Below are 23,705 nucleotides of genomic sequence, written 5' to 3' on the forward strand. Positions count from 1 at the left end.
GAACTGTTTCAATAATTAGAAAGAAAGAAGGCTTTGCTCACTAATTTATGTTGGTACAGTGGTGCCTCAATTGACAAGGATAATCCGTTCCAGCAAAATCGCTGTAGAATGAAATCATCATCAAGCGAAAGTAAAAATCCCATTGAAATGCACTGAAAACTGGTTCAATGCGTTCCAATGGGCGGAATACCTCAGCGTCCAGCAAAGATCCTCCATAGGGTGGCCATTTTCTGGTGCCTGTAAAGTGAAAAAGCCTTCCTAAACACAGCAGGCAACCATTTTGAAAGCCCAACGATCAGCTGTTTTGACGTTAAGTGAAAAATCGGTTCCTGAAGCAAGGAACCAATCATCGTGAAGCGATTTTTCTCTATTAAAACATCTTTTTGCAATCGTAAAAACTTCGTTAAGCAATTTTCTCGTCTAACGAGGTAATTGTCAAGCGGGGCACCACTGTATTTTAAATGTAGAAATATATAAGATCTTAAGACCTATCAACAAACCACACAAAATTACTATTCGTAAATGCTCTTTTATTATATTCTACAATCATATTGTTATATAAGAATCACAACTGTAGATGCAACTGAATTCAGGACCAAAGAAAAGAGAAAGGAAGCAACATATTTTATTTTGGATTTAATTTTCGAACCTTATTAACTTTGCCTGGGTTTGAAATACAATGCTTGCATTCAGAATTTTACATTTATTCAGGTACTGGGGTAAGGGAGGGGAATGGAGTTATATTTAAAAATGAACTTTTTGCAATCATTTATTACATGACTTTGTAGAACAAAACTGAATTTTTTCTGTTCTTCTAAAAACCCAATTCCAGATCTTCCAGCTCCTTGAGAAGAGCAGCCTCTTTCTGAATTTTCTCCAACTATAAGAGGTAACAAAAGACACCATCAGATTCTGCTTAAAGAACCCAATGAAAAACCAAAGTACAGTACATGTTACTGTAATCTCAAGAAACTTTAAAAAGAACCCCAAGTGGCTTGTGCCATTAAAAAGAAACAATATTAAAAGCTAAAAGCTCTAAGTGATTAGAATATTTAAAAAGAATTAAACAACCATAATATTAAAAATAGTAGATAAAAAGCATGATTGAAAATAGGTTTAAAAGCAACAAAAATACAACAATCCCATTAAAAAAAAACTCTTAGACAATCACAAAAGGGAAGATGCCTGGAGAGAAAGGTCTTTGCTTGCTTGTGTTAAGGGCAGCAAAAGCGGGACCAGCCTGGTCTCCCATGGGAGGGGGTTCCAGAGTCTGGGTGCAGCAAAAGAGAAGGCCCTCACCGGTGTCCCCACCAAGCACACCTGTGAGGGTCATCAGACTGAGAGAAAGGCTTCCCCTGCTGATCTTAAAACTTGGATGGGTTCATAAGGAGAGATGCAGTCTTTGTGATAGCTTGGACCTAACAATAAAGGTGTATATGTATGGTTTAGAGATAATAATCAGAGTGTCTCCCACTCACTAGTAATAGGGGAAGTTGGGAGTCTTCTAAAAGAAACTGATGGGCAGTAGGTTTAGGGAGTACTTATTTGCACAATCTACAACCCACATTATAGAATTCACAGACTTAAGATGTTTTAAAAGGTGACTATATTGTTTCATGGAAAATAGAACACTTAATAATTTTTCATCATAGCAGCTAAACATAACCACAGAAACATGATACTCATTTTTGGGGGGATAAGAACTAGCTTTCATTCCAAAAACCAAGTTGCTAGAATATTCAACAGGTCCAGGTTGCAACCCTCAGGGGCAAAAAGGATGCTTGTTTCTGGACTAGCAGAGGACATCCTGTGTGAAAAATGCTGTCATTTCACAGCATCTGCACTGGAATACATTTAGAGATCTTACTGTCACGAAGAGAAAAGCACTTACTGAATTTCTATCTGGCAAGGTGTTTTAAGAACAAAGTACATAACAAATCCTGTATTCTGTCCATAGCACAAATCATAGTGAATAAATAAACACATAAATAAATAATCAAATATGAATATGTGAGGAATACCTGGTTTTTCTCTAGCTGTTTCCCTGTAGCAGACTGCTCTTTCAGCTGTTCAATTGCTTTCAGCTTCTATAGTGAGGAATGCATGTTGAAAACAAAGAAGAAAACATTATGTGATGCTTGCGCCAAGGGGATGCAGGTGTCCTCCCTGGCTGTTCAAATACTGTCTTTCAAGAGAGTGAAGAGGTTTCTTCCCACCTCCACTTCCAAAATGTATTATTCTTAGAAAGAAGTATGGTCAGCATACAGAAAGATCAAGAAGCAAGTGCCTCCTCCTTAAGGGACACAAGAACTGTTCATTAAACAATTGTTTTTATATAAACAAAAATATTTTTGATGGGGCATTAAAGCAGGTATGACCCTCCAAGGAGCAGGGACGGATGTGTGCAAGCCCCCTATCCGCAGGCCTCTGAAAGCTGTCCACCTTTGTACTAAGGGAAGTTGTTACTTTAGGGCAGTGGTTCCTATGGGTCTCCAGATGTTCTTGGACAAAAACTCCCAGAAGCCTTCACCACAAGCTGTGCTGGTCAGGATTTCTGGGAGTAGTAGTCCAAGAACACCTGGAGACTCAAGATTGGGAACCATTGCTTTAGGACAAGACCAGACAATAGGTTCTTCAGTAAGAGGATACAAATGACAGATGTCTGTAAGTGGGGAAAACACTTTTTTGCAAGCTTCTTTGTTAGAAGAATTCCCCACCTTCCTCAGATTCTTTATCTTCTTATCCACCTCAGGATCTCCTGATGTTACAGCGGGCACTGTATTGTGCAATAAATTCTGTGGTGGCGGATCTGGAGCAGTTTCCTGGTTCCCTTCAGCTCTTGCCTCCTTTGAACAACAACATGTTTTATCAGAACAGCATGCTTTCAGCCACAATCATTTTTATAGCATTTATTCTCACTGACTTTTTGTTGAAGTTTTTCAGCTTTTGTTCTTAGTTTATTCACATTCTATGATGATGAAGCAGATACTTTCAAGTTCTGTGCAAAAAACTGATAAAACAAGTTTACCAAACAGAAATGCAGCACTTTGCTCAAGAGAATTAAGACACCAGCCATACCTGTTTAGCAATTTTCTTTGCCTCATGCTTCCTTTGATTTTTGAGTGCTGTTTTAGATAATGGCTTATCGCTGCTTTTTGACTGTGGTCTCATGTTCTGTGGTGGCTCTTCCTCATGCTAAGGGAAAGCAGAATGGGGATAAAAAACAAACACCAGGAAAAACATTACTGAGAACCAAGTTTATATTCTGAAATTAAAGTAGGAAAATATGCCTGAAAATCCCAGCACATACTGATTCTAGCACCCGAGAAAAGAAGCTTCTGATGTTTTACTTACCCACACTTATTGCTATGAAACAAATACTATAAAGCAATTTCTACATTTAAGTGTACTCACCTCAGTGCTAAATTGTATGAAATATTTTGATTGCCCCTCAGAACTACATGTGTGAATATGTTTGTCATTTGTGATGTCTCTGAGGATCATCAAGTTCTGTATCCCCCGGCCATACATTATCTAGCAAGTTATCAAGGGGCTGATAAAAAGCAACACTTTCCCATGAGCTCAGACTCTATAAGAAGATCAGCAGCACCTAGCAGTCAGGGCTTCACCATTATGGGTCTCATACTCATTTCACACCAATGTTACCTGTGTAAAATCTATGCTACCTTGCTTCAAGTTTGCTAATGCTATCAGTGAAGAGATATTGATTTGGGAGTCCAGTCCGACCCCATTACCAACTAGTTGGCCACCTCTAAGCTATATTGATTCATAAACTCCAAACATCTCTTACAATAAAAAACGGAACATTATTTATGTATCTCAGGAGCTGCTTGTTCCTTATCCATTCATTCCACTGTAAGCTGTCAACTCATACTTCCAAGCAGAAAAAATTTAAGAGCATATCACTTAACTGCAGAGCTTGAAAGGAAAATCTGAAGAATGCAAAGATGAATCTAAGCCTCTCTTTAAAAAAACCTCATAAAAAGGCCAATATTTTTTATTATATGATTATTCTGTAGGGAAAAATTCCCCTAATATGCCGGTTGCTTCTAAGGAATTTAACTTTAAAACATCATGCACATTAATGATTCTAATAAACACCAAATGTTTCTTAACCACAAAACCAAGGAGAACAAACCTATCAACTCTAAAGGAAATCAACCCTGAGTGCTCACTGGAAGGACAGATCCTGAAGCTGAGGCTCCAGTACTTTGGCCATCTCATGAGAAGAGAAGACTCCTTGGAAAAGACCTTAATGTTAGGAAAGTATGATGGCAAGAGGAGAAGGGGATGACAGAGGATGAGATGGTTGGACAGTGTCATCGAAGGAACCAACATGAACTTGACACAGCTACGGGAGGCAGTGGAAGATAGGAGGGCCTGGCGTGCTCTGGTCCATGGGGTCATGAAGAGTCGGACACGACTAAATGACTAAACGACAAAAGGATTACCATGTGCAGCAGCCCTGTAACATTTGTGCAGTAAATGTAAGGAGGTCTTGGATCTGATCTACGGAAGAAGTGGTGATCCTATATGTTGGAAAGTGCTGAACATATGAAGCAGCCTTTGTAATTGCATGATACAGTTATGCCAGATAACTCTATCAAATCTATCTACAGTATAAAAAGAAAAAAAATGCCATGGCTGTTGACCCAAAACTATCATTCAGTTATTGAAGCTCAGAACTTGCCTCACAGTTTGTCTACACAAACTACAGACTGACTCTGTAAGTGGATTCTTCATACAGCCAATAAGGCCCTACTTATGTTGCAAACATTTTTTTCTGAGGGAGTAATAAATTGACAGCTATTTTAAAAACAATTCTAAAATGACATATGATTGCCTTTTGCTAGTGAACAGCAGTGATCTTGTGTAATAGTTTTACTTGTTGCTGATAAGTAGGTTAACAGCTGTTTAGAAATAAGCTTCAAAGAATTAACTGTAAAATCCTCTTGGGAAAAAGAGTTCATTACCAGAATTTGCTTGCACATCTCATACAAGCTCTTCATTCGTGGCTGTACAACAAGCAAACTGCTCAATCACTGAACAGTTTGTAGTGATACAGCAATACTGAGGATGGAAACAGGCATGAAGGGCTAATGAAGAGGAGGTGAGGTAGTGCTAAGCACCTGGAAGTCCATTTGTAGCCAAAACCCTATTCATTATAAAAATAAAAGGAAGGGTGTATGTGGTTTCACATACACCTGAGCAAACCATAGCTCTTCCATCATTAAGTGCAATAATGAATGAAAAATGTTTATGATGAAGCTTTGCTCTTAGTATCTCTCTTTTTCAATGAGATATAGCCTACTGTGCCCAAAAGGAATGAAAGTACAGGAGCAAAGAGGAAACCCCCTTTCCACAGAATTACAATGAAGCCAGCAAATTATCCTGAAACATATGGTTCAGGAAATTTAAAGCATACAGTGGTGCCTCGCTTAACGGGTGCCCCGTTTAACGAGGAATCCGCGTAGCAATGAAGATTTTGCCATTGCTTTTGCCATCGCATTGCGATGTTCCCTATAGGGAAAAATTGCTTTGCGATTATGGCTTCCCCCCCATCACAAATGCCCCATTTTTGCACAGCTTGCGATGGGGGGGGGAAGCGATCGTCCCAGAAAAGAGCTGGGAGCCAGCTTCTCTGCTCCAGCCCCTCCCCCTCCCCGCCTTACAGCTGATCCACGGTGCTCTTTGAAGCTTCCCCAGCAGCTAAATAGGCACTGAAAATGCACTGGGGAAGCCTCTGAAAGCCACGCTTTGCTGGGGTGGGGGTGGGTGGCAGGGACAGGCCCGCCACTCCCCCGCGCCACCCCACGGCAAAGCGCCACTTTCAGAGGTGCATTTTCACTGCTGAAAAAGTCCCAGGAGGCTTCCGAAAGCGGCGCACGGGGGTGGGCCTGCCCCTACCACACCCCCACCCCGGCAAAGCGCCGCTTTCGGAAGCCTCCTGGGGCTTTTTACCGCAGTGAAAATGTACATCTGAAAGCGGTGCTTTGCCATGGGGGGGCGCGAGGGGGGGGTGGCGGGCCTGTCCAGGTGGGGAAAATAAAGTTGAATTCAGATTTATATGTAATTCGAAGACACTTGCTGGTTAACTGATTTCAGTAGCTCTACTCTATCCAAATGCAACATATAGACTCCACCCCACATAAATTAAAATGTAACATTAATTTGCTTATCTTCACACTCTCTCCAGCTTTTCAAACTTTTTTGTAAGAAAAATCTGTACCATGATCTAGCAGAAAACACTTGGGCAAATTGGTAGTGCATACACATTTCACTTATTATGTGTATTTTAAGTGCTTTGATTAAAAAGATCAATTATCTGTTGGGAGCAAGAGGAAAATCCCAACTGGAGCTATACTTGAAGAGTGCTAGTTAGATCATCTTCCACATTTGACATTTAGGTAGAAAAACAATAGGCTAACTTTAGTACTACCCCTTCCACCTGATTCCAGAACAGAGAAGACATCTCACAGTGGCACATTATACAGTGAAAATAAAGGTTACTTACAAGTTTAGAACTAGTTACAGGTTTGTTTCTGAGAGCAGGGGGCCTATAGGCCTGGGCAGCCTTTGGCTCATCATTCGGCACTTTGCTTGGGACAGCATGGTAGGTTACTGCCTTTGTTGGAAACACTCCATCCAAAAAGGGTTGCCAGGCAACTTGCCAAAGTTCTGCGTTCTGCGGGACTTCATATTTGTATAGAACAGAACCAATGTAATGCCAGATTTTGTATCCATTCCCAACTCGCAGCCTTGGAGAACATGTAGCAGTTACAATGTGTTCTCCGTCAGGGCACCATGCAAAATATGTTGAGTCAGAGGCCTGCGGCTTGGCAATGAGTTTGTAGTTTTTAACATCCCACACGTCCATTTGTCCACTGAGATTCCCAAACCCAGCTAATACCAAGATATGTCCTTGGGGGCTGTAGTAAGCAGCATTGTGTGGGCCAGTCCCAAAATCAAACACAGGATCACATTTCAGATTGAAGATAGTTGCTTTGGCAGGCATAAAACCATACACAACACAGAACTCCAAGGCACTGGGACTCCAGGTGACATCATAAATAGGGCCATTTTTTGCTAGAGGAAGAGAAAAAACCCACAGTTATAGCACGAAACCAAAATAAACTGTGCTGCTTATGTTAGGGGGGACAGGATGAAACCCTATTTTAACAGGAGATATTATGTTTAATTATGCATAATTATTGCTTAAGGTATATTAGATTTCTCTGTAAAAGGTTTTAAGCATTGCATGGACTCTGTAATCTGTAACCAAAATACCTTGTAACCTTTGTATCTGAAGCAGTACAGTTATATAGTTTATAAGGACATGATTTCTTTAACAAGGTCTTTAACTAGCTCATGTAACCTTCCCTATTGTGCTCTTGTAGTCTTAGAAGATACTCCTGTATTCCTGCATACCACAATCACCTTGATCCTTGCCAGCCCAGCAATAAGAGAAATCAACACCCCAGTGAGACAGCATACAGGCCCCACTTGTAATAACAATACAGGTTTCTACCCTTCAAGAGATGGGCAATTCCGGAGACAAATGGCTTACTATAGCCTCTCTAGTCCACTGTAGATATTTTGACACCAGTAAGAAAATTATAACAGTTGAAGGCCATATACCGGGGACCAGGAAAGAGTAACATCAACATCTTAATAAGATAAGAGGAATAGAAAAAATACCTCTTCAGACATTCAGGCAACATCTTTGCACACCCCGGGTACATTCTGACCTTAGGTCAAGGGAACATGGGGGCACACTATGGATATTCACGTATAACCAATGGTTGTAGTTAATTGGCATTTTTGGTCCAATTAGGAGCAGGATCCAAACTTGAGTTTCATGGAACCAATAAAGGAATGTGGTGCTTTATCGCTCTTTGTGTAGAAATGATTATTCCCATGATAATTGGGGGCCAGTCCTCTGCTTTTAAGAGGAAGGGTCCAGCTGTACTTTTCAATAAAGATTGGCTTTGGTACCAGCTGTTAATGCGTCTTAGCCTACCTGTCTTTGCCGGAGATCGAAGGCAACACTTATGTACTACTGCATAAAACTTTAAGCACTCTCTGGGCACTTTACAATTTAATTCTGCAGGCTACACATTACCCCACCACCACCAAGCTGGGTACTCAATTTACCAACCTTGGAAGGCTCAGTGAATCCCAAGCCAACTACATAAGACTGAACATGGGTTGTGAGCGGAGTTTTGTCTGCACTACCACAGCACTGAGCCATGGGGCTTGTCTTATAAACAGGTATTGATATTTTTCAGAATGAAGACCATGAGATATGAATTTGAAAAGTAGTAACATGTGATATTAATTCCCTTTAGCAAATGTGAGTAAAGGATGAAGGTTTTGCTGCCTCTCTAGGATTGCGAACAAAGCAAACTGCAAACATTCCAGTAGTACACATTTTATGTATGAAAAAGAACTCAACAATCGCAATATATGTCTGATGGGGCTTACACTGTGTTGGCCTATACTAGTATTCCCCTCTGCCAAAGATTAGTGACATCTCTGCTCAGGATCTGAAGCTAGGAAGTTAGCAATGGGAGAAATACCAGCCTATTAGTGGCACCAACACTGGCCTAGTAATCTTCAGTACTGTTATCACTGAAAAGCTACTCAGGGAAGGACAGTGCAAACTTTTATCAACTGAATTAATTACATTGACAGTTAACAGCAGATAGCCCAATAAGTTTGATAATAAGCAACAAGGTCAGAACATAGGCATTTGAAGGTCTTATTAAAAAAGAGGCCTGTCCTCACTAATCTATATCTTCTTCTGATTAAGTGGCTACATTCAAGTTATCATATATTCAGTACAGCAGATTTGTTCAAGTTTGTTCCATGTATGCAATCCAAAATCAATCAAATAAATAGAGAAATAACATTCAAAGAACCCAGGGAGAAATAAATAAATAAATGATCTGCCCTTATTTCTTCTCCCAGATCATCACTGACAGAAATATTTCTTCACTTACGCAACTGAACCACAGCACTTTCCCCATTTGTTGCAATGTAATGCAGAGTTTGTTCTCCATAATAGGATGCTCCTGTTTTATCAACGTCAGTACTAGCTACTACGAGCACAGCAGTGGCTATTGAGATGTAAAAGAAGCACATAAATAATTAGAATGTTAAAAAAAACTACCTAAAATATGAATAATTTAAGTTTATAGAAAAAGAAACTTCAACACACACTGAAATGCAACTTTCAAGTATCACAGATTACAAGCCTTTAAGTTCCAATCAAATGGGCACAACAATGGAAGGGGGGGGGGCTGCCTTCCTATCCTGCCCAGAAGACTCTGAGAAACAGAATGGTGAACAATGGTCAGCAGGACTCTTATTACATTTTTATAGAGTGAGCCCTTTTCTAGACGTTAAGTAATTTGTAGAAACTGAAGTTATCATCCTGATTCCATATGTTCCTTTAGGTGCTGCATCCACACTACAACAGCTGAAGCAGATGGAGAATATGAAGACCTCTAAGTATGCCTGGGCTTAAATGCCTACCCACCTTAGCCAGCACAATGCATGATGAACGATGACAGGAACCGCAGTGCAATTACATCTTTAAGACTACTCATTCTCAGTCTCTGAGATAAATTATCATCTTTGCAAGGCAAATGTGTCTACACTGCTTTTATACGGAAGCTGTACTAATTATTTCTAGAAAAAAAATCAGTTACCTGCACTAATTGGCAGCCATCAGAGAAGCTCTTACAAGAGTTTACCAAGTAACACCAAAAATTCAGTGTCTTCCTCCAGATGAGGTACCTTTTTCTTTGTTATTGATGTTTTAACATACTCTTTGTTCTCTCTTAGAAAAGCTTGTTTTTATTGTTTGGAAGCTAGTAGGCAGAATAGCCCTATTAAAACAAACTCACCTTATAGATTTGTGTATATTGTATTATCTTTCTAGCCTACTTTTGTGAGAGGGGTGTCCTTCCCTAATTTCGTAAGTTCCATGCCCCCCCAAATATATATACTCTGAATTGAATGCTCCCTAACTGAGAGAACAGAATAGGATATGTTGATCATATTCTACTACCTTCAACAGCTATAAGGTCATATCTAGGTCTAAATTGTTTATTGTTCATTGTTTTATATTGTTTTATTTTTCTTATTTTGGTATATGTATGTTATTCTTTATATTGTCTGGAATTTATTTATTTATTTATTATTTATTTATTTATTTGATTTATATCCCGCTCATCTGGTAAATCTATACCACTCTGAGCGGCTAACAGGAACATATATACAATTATAATAAAATAAATTAAAAATCAATTAACAGAAAATGACAAAAATGATAAATAATCGCAAATAATAAATAGATAAAGAAGAGAAAAATAAATTAAGTTAGATTAGGTGCTGGCAGGAGGGAAGGCCTTGACATAGAGCCATGTTTTTAGTTGAGTTTTGAATGTACCCAGCGTAGGGGCCGCGCGAATCTCAGGAGGGAGATTGTTCCAAAGGCGAGGAGCCACCGCCGAGAAGGCCCAGTTTCGTGTCTTCTCCCTCCGGGCCTCCCTCGGCGTCAGGCTCCTCAGCCTCACCTCCTGGGTCGCGCGGGTGGTCCGGGTAGAACTTGGTGGGTGAAGGCGTTCCGCCAAGTATCGAGGTCCCAAACCGTTTAGGGCCTGGAAGCTGCCTAGAGTGGTCGCAGTGACCAGATAGGGGAGGTATTAAATAAATAAATAAATAAATAAATAAATAAATAAATAAATAAATAGATAATCATGACATCATTTCTTGTTACATTTTGGAAAAACCATCAGACCAATATGTTTTTAGAGGCAGAGAAAAAAGACAGCAAATTACATCAGGAAATTTTTTACACAAAGATCCACTGGGCTGAATAGAAAATGGGCTAATATTGTAACATTCCTATTGATTGGCATTTCACTGCTATCTATATCCGTCTGACTTTCTCCCAACAAAGTGAGCACAGCATGACTGTATGATGTGGCTCCGTACGACTAGTCTTGTAGAATGACTTAAAATATAATGTTAAAATTGAAGTAAACATTTGTTTTCAGCATTTGGGTTTACACAGCCACGTGCCAACATAGTGACACTCTGAGAGCAGAGGTGGAGGCCCTACTTGCGTAATTAGGCCATCAGATATAAAGGATAACGTCTCTTTAGTAGCCACCCACACTCTGTACTTAGGGATCTGTATTCAGTTTAATGCCAGTCAGATACTATCATTAAAGGCCATGAAGAAAGCTCCAAAATCTTTCTTATTTACTTTGACCAAGAGTTAGAACTCTACTGCATATGGTGCTATTTTTAGTAGTTAATTACTATTGCTACACGTATGGTTTCAAATCCAGGTGTATGGTGTCTGTCAGTTCAATACTGTAGATATATAAACACCCTGAGAAATAAGGGGAGGAAAAAATGATTCTACCTTTATTATTCCATAGCATTGTCACCTTATCAGCTTTGAAGAAACTCTTGTTGGCCAATGCAGCTTGTGGGCCTCCAAATTCAGGGTACAGGTAGAGCCTTACAAAAGATGGAGCTCCTTTGCTTCCAGGGACATATACAGCAACCTGTGGTAACAATATTTCATGAATTCCCAAAAGCAGCACAAAGAAAGAAATGGATGAATGTCTGTTTGTTTTTTTAAAAATGTACGAAACCAAAACCATGGAGGGGGAAAAAACTATAAAGAAGCACCTTGGTTGGCTGATCTCCTGGTGACAACACAAAATCAGTGACCTTCTGCAAATGAAGTTTATTTGCAATTGTGCCTGCAAAATTACAATTGTACTCAATTTAATATCATTAACAAACAATGTACATAGCTATACTGAATGGTTTATGATGTAATGATGACACTAATTTTAAAATAGGATTCTTGACTTGGCACATTAATAACTTTAAAATAGGCTTTCACTGAAATGATACATTTGGGCAGGATACAAGTGTGATAAAATAAATCTAACACTCTTTTTATAAATCTTTTTTTAAAAAATTGGCCAAATTATTTTAGGCAGTCCCATCATAAAGTAATATGATAGCATACACACAAATTAAGCCTGACAACAAAACAAAATATCATAAGCCAGTGTCCGTGCTTTATCATCTCAGTTTTATTTTTGAATAAATAATCTTTCCTTTTCAGAAATTAATGTGTTCCTGTCTCTTGTGTGTTTGTGGTGTATAAGATCTGGTCTCTAAATGGCCACACATCTGCTCAAGTTAAAACAGCTCCCTCCCTAAGGGCTAGGAGAAATACAGTCCTAACTTCAGGAATAATCAACTGCTGCTGACACAATCCCCTCCAGCATGCAGTCAAATGTTGACAAATCCCACATATATGTTGCACATTAGAGCAGAAGTGGGTAACTGTGGCCCCCCAGACATTTTTAGCCTACAATTCCCATCAGCTCTGGCCAACACAGCCAGTGGCAAGGGGTGATGGAAGTGACTTTCCAACAAAAGCTGGAGAGCCACACCTACCTGCCTCTGGGCTAGAGCATTTACAATGGCACCCTCATTGTTGGGAGCATGGCCATTTGGGGGGGGGGGGACAGCATTCCTGGAGATCAGGTCTGCCTACATTAATGAGGGAAACGCCAATGTTATGACACTATTTATGCATCAGACATGGGGTAAAGTAAAAGCCCCTCCTATCCATTTTTATTTTCCTATTTTGGTTGCACTGTTGGATACAAACCTCCATATCGAAGAACATTTCTAAATAAATGTGCATAGAATTGCCTGCTAAATTTTCTGCAGCCAATCTTTCAATCTATCTGTCATATACTTCTGGTTGAGCCAAGAATGCATTAAGATAGTGAGTTGCACCCAGGGTTTGTCACAATTATATTAAATGCATTGAAATCAATGGGACAGAATTTAGTCACAACCCCTACTGATTTCAACAGGCCTACTCTACATAGGTCACTAGAAAGATAAGTAAGTGGGTGCTAGATCAAATCAATCTTGAACTTATATTACTGAATGAAACTTCACAATTATGTCAACATGCCGAAAAAAGGCTGTGATTTTTCAAATACAGAGAGTTGTGATAAATTAAGCAGCTCAAAATGTTAAAAGAAACAATGAACAAAGACTAAGCAGGGAAGCTTATCTAGAGAACAAAAAAGGACTTGCATACTGAAGTCGTTGTTTTCAAAGAAGTGTAGTTCATTGTTAACACTCCTGGCACATATACTTTCATCATCTGACCAGGAAGGGCACCTAATGATTAAAGGAGGGAAGAAGGGACAATTATGTTAAAGCAAGAGAAAAGTAATACCTTTAGGACAGCCATTACTTCAGAACATTAACATAAAAATATCTGGAATGAAAATATTTCAGTATTATTAGAATTATACAGAATATTGCTATTTCTCACAAATGGTTACTTCACATATTCCCTAGCCCACTGTTCTAGTCCAACAATACAGAATTACTTAAATTAAAAATGATTCTTCATATTATAAACAATGCAGCTAAACAAGCTTTACAACTGAATGGATAAATTCTAAGATTTAAATTATATTTTATGTATGTGGCTGAAATCTTATTCAAGTTGATGTAACAGAAGTGTGTTAGAGGTTACACCCAAGCAACTAGCATTGTGCAATGAACTACACAATTCATGTCACATCGTGCAAATCATTGGACAATTCTTGATTGCACAACTGATTGGGTGGTTAACAATTATACAACCAACATATGCTTCACAACCATCACACGATAGGGTTGCAGAAGTGCTTCATGGATATTATCTCCACCCTGCCACAAGTTCTCCTACCACTTGTATGGCTTTACATTATGCACACATAATTGTGCAACAGGATTTCAGCCAACAGATTCTAAATAACAAATAAATAACAGATTTAAATCATAACAGTAAACTTTCTTAGATGTTACGTACCAGTTTTGCATCTTTTTCTGGATCAAAGACTTTAAACATTTTCCAGTTTTCAGATCAAAAATGTGAAGGTTGGGTTCTCCTGCTTTACTATCTTTTGCAGCTGCAACAAAAATATTAACATTGCAGCCATGGCCTCAACAGTTACTTTTTTGTATACTCTCCTGCTCTATGCCGATTTTATGGCACATTCTCTTAGTGTATTTTGTTATACACAAAAATAGAAAAAGTGGCTGTCCTTGATTGCATATTCTTTAGCTATGAAAAAGTATTTTCCTCCTCCTAATAAAAAATATTTTTACACTATATCAACATTTCCAGTCCTTCAAACTCTAGAAGCAGAATGAACAATTCAATATTCCTGTCACATAAATTGCCCTCTAATCTCTCTCACACACACATTCACCCATTCACTCACACACACATACTGTACACTGTAATTGCCCATCTTTGGCATAAGTCATTTGCCTTCATACAGAATCATTTGTTCTAAAAGCAAGAAACAGGGATGTACTTGGTCTCTCTTTGTAGGTTTACCTATACATGACCTAGAATCCACAACAGAAATTTTCCAACAAAATTTTATTTCCCAGAAGTAGGGGTGGACAATTTGTGACTTTCCAGATGTTGTTAGAACGTCATTTCCATCAGCTCCAGCCAGTACAGTGAATGGAGGTGTTCACCTTCTGGGGGTGGGTGGGTTACACACTCCCATGGCTCTGCCCGTAAAGCAGCTTAAGGTGAAATTACAGCAGAGCTGCAGTACTAGATATATTAAGTATATGCTGATTTAGTTTATTGATAGCATTTTAACCCTGCTTCTCAGCTGCTTTGTATGTCCCACTGTCCTTTAGAGCAGTGGTCCCCAACCTTTTCAGAACCATTTGGGGGGCTGGGAGCACCCCCCCAGTAGCCGGTCAGTGTGGTACATTTACGGGTGGGGGTGGCATGCTTATGCAGATGAGAGGGGCGTGCAAGTTCACCCGCGCATGCACGCCACACCCACCAAGTGGTTGTGCAGGGGGGGCGGGAGATCTGTCTCCGTGGCCCAGTCCTGTGAAGCCCACGGACCCGGACTGCGGACCAGGGGTTGGGGACCTCTGCTTTAGACGGCATACCTTTGCAGCTGCTGGCAAATTTTACAGCTATAGAAGGGTGCCACAGTGTCCTTTTGCATCAAAAAACCCCACAAGAATGCACAGCAGAGTATCTCTGAGGTTTTTGCTGCAAGAGGGGGGAAAAAGGAGATCACTGTTCAGGATCACCTGCTTTTGGGCTGCCATTTTGCAATGGTGGCTAATTTGGCAGTGGTAGAAGGCCAAGGGCCTGAACAAAAGGGGCTCAAGGGCCAAAGAAGAAGGATCTGCCACATCTTTTAGAGAGTTTCCATGAGCATTCTATGTCTCAGAACAAACAGGGCTGAAGCTATGATTACAATGAAGGCAGCTGAAGCAGATATTGAAGTACTTACTTGTGTAGGGCTGCCACGTTACTAGAACATTGCTCTTTGGAGAGAATTCAAGGCAAACTGTCTTTGGCAGATCAAAAGAATGCAGCACATTGTGGCTGGTGACATTCACAATGTTTACTCTGGAACCAAAAAAGGTCACGTCAACAAAGCTCGATTAGAGTGGTTAATTAATAGCCATTTTAGCTGTTCTAAATCTGCTTGATTTTGCCCACATGATAAGAAACAAACTGTTTTCTGTTCACCTTAATAATATTGAATATTGCAGTATCGCAGAAATTTTTTAAAAAATAATAAGGAAATTCCTAATTATTAGCTCCAAGTTCTTCATCTTCTTTACATACATATTTTATGACTCTGTTCTTAAATCTAGAGACAGGCAGAAGTCGCTTTTCAAGTCCCATATGGCACACATGATTGCTTGAGCATGATTCCAGGAACTGGAAAATGAACCTCTATACATTTTAATTTTTTACAGATTTAACAAAACAGACATACACACATACTGTATATATGTATAATGCTGAGAACTGTGCTCTTTGGGAACAAACTCAAAGGTTCAGATTTAGACTGTAACAAGCAACAAGGACAACTCTATTAGAAATTAGCTTGGTCACATTATATTACTCTGCTGGCAGATATCACAGTAACACTCTATGTGACAGCATACAAACTACTCTTCTGTCAGAAGGAATGGACAGCTGGGAATAGAAGGAAATACAATATTTCCTTACTGCCACTTAATGTATAGAAGAATATGATGTACTAAGTGCCCACAAACTTATGTTTTTTAAAAAATAAAATACTGACTGTTCTCCATTGCACCAAGCGAAAAGTGAACCATCTTTGCTGAAAGTAAAGACTTTACTGTTTTTTCCAGACTCTCTGAAAAACAAAAAATAAAGGCAGATGTCTATTACAATTCAAATATACTGTATATAACAAGAAAACACATTAACAGGATAAATGGCTAAATATCTCTATAAAATTGTAAAACAATGAAATAAATGTTTTCATTTTTGTATTAATATCAAGGCATACAGGAATAAAATTTCAAACATTACATTTTTTTTTTTGATTGGCCAAACTAAAACAGCGGCTTTAATCTCACCATTTTAAAAAAATCCCTGGAGAACAATCCTTGAACTGACCAAAGGCCAGATAAGGGGCAGTTGAATGTGACGTAAGTGCTGCTGCATTAGAGCAAGGAAAGGCTCTCTTGAGGAAAGGAACTTCTAATAAAACAGGTCCTTAATGTGCTCATGTGGGTATAGATGCTACCATAGTATGTTTGGGAAGAAGCCAAGGAGTGTTGTGTGCAACAGCAAATGATCAGTACAGTATTTCATCCCTGAACATTACCAGTCCTGGAAGGGATACAATTCACTGACTTCCACTGATCATAATCGGATGGAAATGGGAAACACAGAACAAAGTTTGTTCTCTCTCATAATTTCATATATACACATGTGACATTAGCATGTCTTAACAAGCATAATTTAAAGGCCACCTTTCCAGGTAAACCACAAATACATTAACTGTTTGGAAGCAATTTTAGAAAAAAAATTATTTAAAATATTTTACTCTGCCTTTCTCCATAAAAGGACCCTGGGTAACTTACATCATTAAAAGAGATGGATAAAAACAATAAATTATTCAAATATTTAAAATGAATTAAATATACATTATATTAAAATTGCTAAATAAAAATATTATCAAAACAAATCAAAACAACAAAAAATTATTTATTTATTTGATTTATACTCCGCCCCCCTAGACAATTTTAAAGCCTCACTTAGAAAACTAGTCACTAAGAGAAAGGCTGCCTGAAGATAACTGGAACATTTGCCGATTTATCTAGGAACAAAGATTTCTTGTATGATTCCTGTAGCAGAATGCAAATACACGTACTGGCCTAGAATTACCATACTTATTTAGAGGTGCAATTTGAGCCTCTAGCTGTGTTGTGTGAGAGATGTATGTTGTTGTTTAGTTGTTAAGTCATGTCTGACTCTTTGTGACCCCATGAACCAGAGCACATCAGGCCCTCCTGTCTTCCACTGACTCTGGGAGTTTGGTCAAATTCATGTTGGTAGATTCAATGACACTGTCCAACCATCCAACACAGGCAGTATCCCTATTTCCTCATCTGCCTTCCGACTAACCAGGAGCACCTCTGCCTTGTTTGGATTAAGTTTCAGTTTGTTTGTCCTCATCAAGACCATTACTGATGCCAAGCACTGGTTTAGTCAGGACAACTTCCCTGGAATTAGGTGGAAAGGAGAGTTGGGTGTCATCTGCATATTGGTGACGCCAAACTCCAAAACTTCTTTCCCAGCAGTTTCATGTAGATGTTATAAAGCAGAACCCTGAGGAACACCACAGGCCAATGGCCAGGGCATTAAGCAGGAGTCACCCAGCACCACCTTATGAGTTCTCCCCTCCAGGAAGAACTGGAGCCACTGTAAAACAGTGCCTCCGAGTCCCATCCCAGAGAGGCGGCCCAGAAGGATACCATGGTCAATGGTATCAAAAGCTGCTGAGAGGTTGCGATATTGCCCTGCGCGTCCATTACCTCCTCCGACACAGGTCACCCTACAGAAGTATGTTGCACACCAAAGTCTTCTAATAAAACAGGTTTATTTGTTAACAATTCTTCAGCTTTGTTTATGTCCACACTTTCCATTTCTGGTTCCAATAACAAGTCATCACTTTTAACCTTTTCAAATCGCATCAATTCCCCTTTTAACTGAAGGAGTGAAGAACTCAAAACTCCTGAACTCCACTTGGGAATACTGCCTGATCCATCAGGTGCATAGTCAGATAACATCATTGCTAAGGGTGGAAAACCCAGCCCACCTCTGGCTCCCAAACCTTTTTGCCCGGGTTCAGCCTCACTCTCGGTTGGAAGGGACTGGCCCCATGGGCTCTCCACCATTGTTCTTCTCTTTGCTGCCAAGCTTTATACTCTTTGCATTTCTTTCTTTCCTCCGTCTCTCCCCAATAGGGTGGCTTTCTATATGCTCGTCTTTTCCACTCCTTTTCTACATATTGCCTTGGAAAGTTGAATTCTACCCATTCTCCTGTCCAGGGGTCTTCTTGTATTATTTCAACTAAATCCTCCTCCTTTTCTACTCTCTCCTCCTACATCCAACAAACTTCCTCTTCCTCCATCTTTAGACTAACCTCTCCCCTCCTCTCGCCTTCTTTTTTATCCTCCTCCTTTCCCATCAAAATGGTGCCCTTTCATGTTGGTGATCCTAAACACAACTCTTGCAACTCTCCCACAATGTTTGTCAATTTTTTCTCAGTCTTTCTGCTGGGAGAGATGGGCAGGACACTCTGTGGAATGCCATTGGAGGTATTCCCAGCCTCATAGAGGTCCAGCAGAACCAACAGTGACACACTCCCCCTGTCCAGTTTCTAGCGTAGGTCATCCACCAAGGTGACCAAGGCTGTCTTGGTCCCATAGCCAAACCAGAAACCAGATTGAAATGGGTCTAGATAATCCGCTTCCTCCAAGAATCCCTGGAGCCGAGAAACCACCACACGCTCCAGTACCTTGCCCAGGAATAGGATGTTTGAGATTGGCTGGTATGATCCAATACACTGGGAACCAGGGAGGGCTTCTTCAATAGTGGTCTTCTGACTGTCTCCTTTAAGCAAGCAGGGATCCTACCCTGCTGCAAGGAGGCATTTACCACTCCCAATACCCAATCTGCCATTCCTCCTCTGGCTGCTTTTATGAGCCAGGAAGGGCAAGGGTCCAGTACACATGTGGTGGCATTCTCCTCTCCAAGAATCCTGTCCACATCATCAGGCTGCACCAAATGAAAAGTATCCATTAAAACAGGACAAGGCAGGGCCAAAGTTACATCCACTGGGTCTGTATCAATTATTACAGTATCCAAGTCACAGTGAACCCGAGTGACTTTATCTGCAAAGTGTCACACAAATTTCTCACAGTCGGTTGTGGAGTGGTCAATATTTTGTTCTTTTCGTGGGGCATGTACTAAGCCTCTGACCACTCAAAATAACTCCACTGGACAACTTTGTGCAGATGCAATGGCAGCAGCGAAGAACTTTTTCTTTGCTGCAGCCACTGCCACAGAACAGGCCTTCAAATGGGTTCTAGCCCGTGTTCGGTCAGATTCACTCTGAGTTTTCCACCATCGTCACTCTAGTCTCCATCCCACTCGTTTCATCACTGCCGGCTCCCTGGTGAACCATGGGAGAGGAAGCTTAGGAGCAATTGTGTCCACCGCCCTGGCATTTCCCCATTCCAGAGATCACCAAGAGCATCGACAGGATCACCTGCTGAGGCAACAGGAAACTCCCCAAGAGCCCTCAGAAAACGGTTCCCTTCCCCCTCCTACAATGATTCTCTTGTCTCCTCTCCCCATATCTCCCTCTCCCCATATCTCCCTCTACCCAGTGTAATGCCAATGGCAGCTCCCTGCTCCCCTTCATGGGCCTCCTTATTTGAAAGACACATCCCGCTCACCCCAGACTGACAGCAACAGGCAGGCAAATAAAAAGGAATCCTTCTAGGCAGGAAGAATGGACCTCACCCTTATTTTTCAATCCCGAAACCAAACAACCAACACCCCACCTTTCCTGAGAGGGCTCTGCTTATGTAGGCCCCTTCTCCCCTGGAGCAAGGTAGCTGGTGTTGACCAGGGGGTGGGAAGCAGCCAGATGCACAGACCCAGTACTACAAGGCAGTAAGAGTCTGGAGCCAAACTTCCACAGGGGAAGCTACAGCCGACAACAGCAGTAACACACTCTCTCACCCAGTGTCCTGTGAGATGGCAGATGACTCCTCCTCTTTCAATCCAAAAAGTCAAATTTGTATCCCTGTGCACCTTCCTGATCAGCCACTTCAGGCATAATGCATTTTGAATGCACTGAAAACATCTGAAAGGCACATTAGATGCCTATTCAAATACAGAGGTTGCATGCACTGATTTCAATAGAATGTGCAATGAAATGCACATCAAAGGACACACTAAGTGCAATATTAAATGTACAGAACATATGCTTTCAGGGGTCTATACAAGTGAGGATGCTGTGTACTTACATGGGAAATATCTTTATTGAGTAACTGATTCAGGCACATCAGTGTCTCACTATCTGATTTTTCTAGTATCTTGTACTACCCATGCTAGCTAGAAATGGAAATTTAGAGCACATGTACCTGAAGACATTCTGATTAATTTTTAAAAATCTGGGAATACGACATTCTCATTCAGTTGATTTGTAGGAAGGATAATTTCTATTAACAGCCAGGAATATATGTCTAAAGCTTTTGAATGGAAGCTCTACTTAACAATGCATAAACCAACCAAACACATTTTTACTAAGCTGATATATGTACGTTAGTTGTCCTGTTATAACAATCCAAAATGGTTAACAGTTGACAAAAATGAAGAAACAAATACCTTTGAAAAGCTGTATTTTCTGTTAACTGAGGAGGCCCATTCAGCATATGGAGTCCTTCTGATCCTCGCACTAGCAAAACAAAAGCATTTATAGATTAGGTTTTGAAGGAAATAATATTTATGCTGATGTAATAAAAACGTGACTGAGACAGTCTTATCCCTGTTTAGTAAGAAAAAAATATGAACATACCTTTGCCTGTACATCTAACTTTACTTCTAAAAAAAAAATCAGATCAAGAAGATGGAAATAAAGAAAATTCCTCATTTAATTCAAAGAAGGACAATGGACTTTGGTTACAAAACAGGGATGGGTCTTAAGAGATTCAGGAGTCATAAATGGTCATACATGATCTGTAGAGAGCGAAAGGGCTTTTACGCACTCCCATTTTTTTCAACAAAAATTGAAACTCTCCAGGGGCCAAAAATATTTTAAAAAAAAAAAAAAAAACAAAATCAAGAGGCATAGGTGCAAAGAGGTTCAAATCATGGCAAAATTGCCTCCCAACTCTCTGGGAGCACAAAAAGGTGTTTTGAACCCCCAAATGTTGTTATGCTATATCCTAGGACTCTCCTTTAGGACTCTGGAGCAACATGCAAACCTTGGTCTACGCCATGCCCACCCTGCTTTAGAAGAAACCATCAATAATAGCTCAATATTGTTGTGCCTGCTCCTTGAGATATGTGATTTGACCATGGTGACATATGCCTTAGTTACATCCAGTTTGGATTACTAGCATTCTCCATGGAGCTGCCTTTGAAGAATGTTTGGAAATTTCAGCTGTTTCAAAATGCTGTAGCCAGCTGACTTGCACTAGTTACAGGGAGTATGGAACTTCCTGCTTACAACAGCTTCAGAACTGGCCTGCTAGTCTGTTTCCAGGCCCAATTCAAAGTACCAATTATTACCTATAAATAAAGCTCTAGATGGCTTGGGTCCAGACTGTTTGAAGAATCATATCACACCATACGAGCTTTCTTGGTTTTTAAGTTCTTCTAGGAAGGCCCAGTTCCACCACCTTCCCAATCTCCTTTAGCAAGGACAGAAGAAAGGACCTTCCCAGTGGTTGCCCCCAGGCTTTGGAATGCACTGGTCCAAGAAGTCAGGTGGTCCCCCTTCCTCTTGACCTTCTGTCCCCAAATAAAGACCTTCCTCTTCAGGCAAGCATTTAATCAGTAAGTGTCTCAAGAATGCTTTTTTAAATCTTAGATTTGTAAATGTTTTTAAATTGTTTTTAATATGATATGTTTGTTTTTTAAATCATCATTCATTAGGTATCCTTCAGTCTCGAAAGACTATGGTAATGTACTCTGTATGGAGGACTTGGAACAGTGTCTAGTGTGGAAAATCAATGGAAAATTCATAAAGGTGGACTCCAGATGGAAGGGTATAGATTCTACTCCTGGTTGCTAGACTTTCAGTTTTACATACGCTTGCTCAAAAGTAGAACTGGATGGGAATTACACTCAGTGAGGACAAAATTCTAGCTTTGGTAAATTGTAAAAATAAAGTCAGTCAGACTTCACACCAAGCAAGTATCTTACATTGTTTATATGGAAGGACTATTCACTCCTCCTGACCGAAGCAAGGTAGATTAGAGCAGGGGTCCCCAACCCATTTCAACCCGTGGACCAGCTGGGGAAGGCAGGGCACCCCCCCCCACGCTCCTGCACATGTAGGAACAAGTATGAGCATGCGTAAATGGTGCGGCGTGTTGGAGCACGTGTGCATGTGCAAATCAGCTGTGCAGGGATGAGTGTGTGCAGGGGTGGGGCAGGAGGTCTGTCTCCGTGGCGCAGGCCAGTTCAGGCCACGGACTGGCACTAGGCCACGGACCGGGGGTTGGGGACCTGTGGATTAAAGAATAAGCTTTATTATGTAAAGCTGTAACCTTGTGAAAACTTTACTAGAAATACATCAGTGGCTGTATTTTAACTTCTGCAATGTTCTAACTTGCCCTATCTTGTTTTGTATAATGTACATGCCGCTATCTATGATTGCCAGAAGACTCTAGTTCCAGCCCAGTCTAAACGCAATCGTTCAGAGTTTCCAACGGAGTTTCATCCACTTCCTACCCTACCAAAAGGGATTTGGGCCTCGGACCTTCTGTACTCAAAGCACGTACTCTTATCACCTTCTTCCATCACTCCAAACAACGGAGTCTTACAAAAACGTGCACAAAAACCGGACTCATTGCAGTACGAGCTTCCACAAGACTAGAACCTACTTCATCAAACTGGATGGCCTGCAACCATCTAGTCTTTCCTCAAAGAGGCAGGATTGCCCTGTAAATACAGTGCAACTTTTTGCACGAGGACAGAACTCCACGCCACACTCTCGGAATAAAGGAAAAGCAGACTCGAGAAAGCCTCCCAATAACACTATCACGAACAAACTGCACCTCACAAGGACTATCCCATACAGTACAGAACTGCTAAAGGGGCGGGGGAAATGTGCTTGTTTATTAGTACCAAACTTACCTGCTAGAAGCGGCGTGGGAGGCGCCATCTTGAACTGGGCCCGCTTATTTCTCCTTCCGGGTTACGGGGAGGGCGCCCAGCCGAGAACCGTACACGTCTCTCTGTTCTGCCCCGCCAACTCAATTGCGGAAGCCAATATTCCGGTGACGTGTAACAGCCCGAGGGGAGGGGCATGGAATTTCCCTGGCCACGTGGCCCTAGGACAACCTGTTGATAGGCTGCGTGTCCGAGCCCACCCCTGATTGGACGCTGACCAGCAAAGTCAGGGGCAAACTCTACCGTCGGCTCGGTGGCCTTCTTCGGCATGAGTAATGAGACAGCCGACGCATAGAGGATTTTTTCCGGGTGATAGTCCCGCCTCCCAGCCGCAGGGTGA

The 23,705-nt window shown here is 40.7% G+C and overlaps 1 protein-coding gene and 1 long non-coding RNA gene across 2 annotated transcripts; both read right to left on the minus strand.

The window, feature by feature from the left end:
* Positions 1 to 509: 509 nt before the first annotated feature.
* On the minus strand, positions 510 to 23,672 carry EIF2A (eukaryotic translation initiation factor 2A). Its single transcript, XM_020781879.3, has 14 exons — positions 23,330 to 23,672; positions 20,852 to 20,921; positions 16,221 to 16,295; positions 15,414 to 15,532; positions 13,946 to 14,045; positions 13,181 to 13,263; positions 11,734 to 11,807; positions 11,462 to 11,606; positions 9,024 to 9,140; positions 6,536 to 7,107; positions 3,079 to 3,195; positions 2,718 to 2,846; positions 2,022 to 2,087; positions 510 to 880 (listed from the first exon to the last, which is right to left on the minus strand). The coding sequence occupies exons 1-14, from the start codon at positions 23,355 to 23,357 to the stop codon at positions 815 to 817; spliced, it is 1,761 nt and encodes a 586-aa protein (XP_020637538.3). The 5' UTR covers positions 23,358 to 23,672; the 3' UTR covers positions 510 to 814.
* On the minus strand, positions 9,824 to 11,111 carry LOC144587800 (uncharacterized). Its single transcript, XR_013542950.1, has 2 exons — positions 10,689 to 11,111; positions 9,824 to 10,203 (listed from the first exon to the last, which is right to left on the minus strand). It is a non-coding gene; the product is annotated as an uncharacterized LOC144587800 (long non-coding RNA).
* Positions 23,673 to 23,705: the final 33 nt, after the last annotated feature.

Source organism: Pogona vitticeps, chromosome 3 (genome assembly GCF_051106095.1).
Source record: "Pogona vitticeps strain Pit_001003342236 chromosome 3, PviZW2.1, whole genome shotgun sequence".
NCBI lineage: Eukaryota > Metazoa > Chordata > Lepidosauria > Squamata > Agamidae > Pogona > Pogona vitticeps.

Bases quoted from the DNA above. Each gene is read 5' to 3' on its own strand.
- EIF2A (XM_020781879.3), bottom strand. From the start codon at position 23,357: ATGGCGCCTCCCACGCCGCTTCTAGCAG. The intron at 14,046-15,413 runs GTAAGTACTTCA...TTTTTGTTGCAG, and splicing joins AACGTGGCAGCCCTACACAA to CTGCAAAAGATAGTAAAGCA. The intron at 13,264-13,945 runs GTACGTAACATC...TTTAATCATTAG, and splicing joins CAGAAAAAGATGCAAAACTG to GTGCCCTTCCTGGTCAGATG.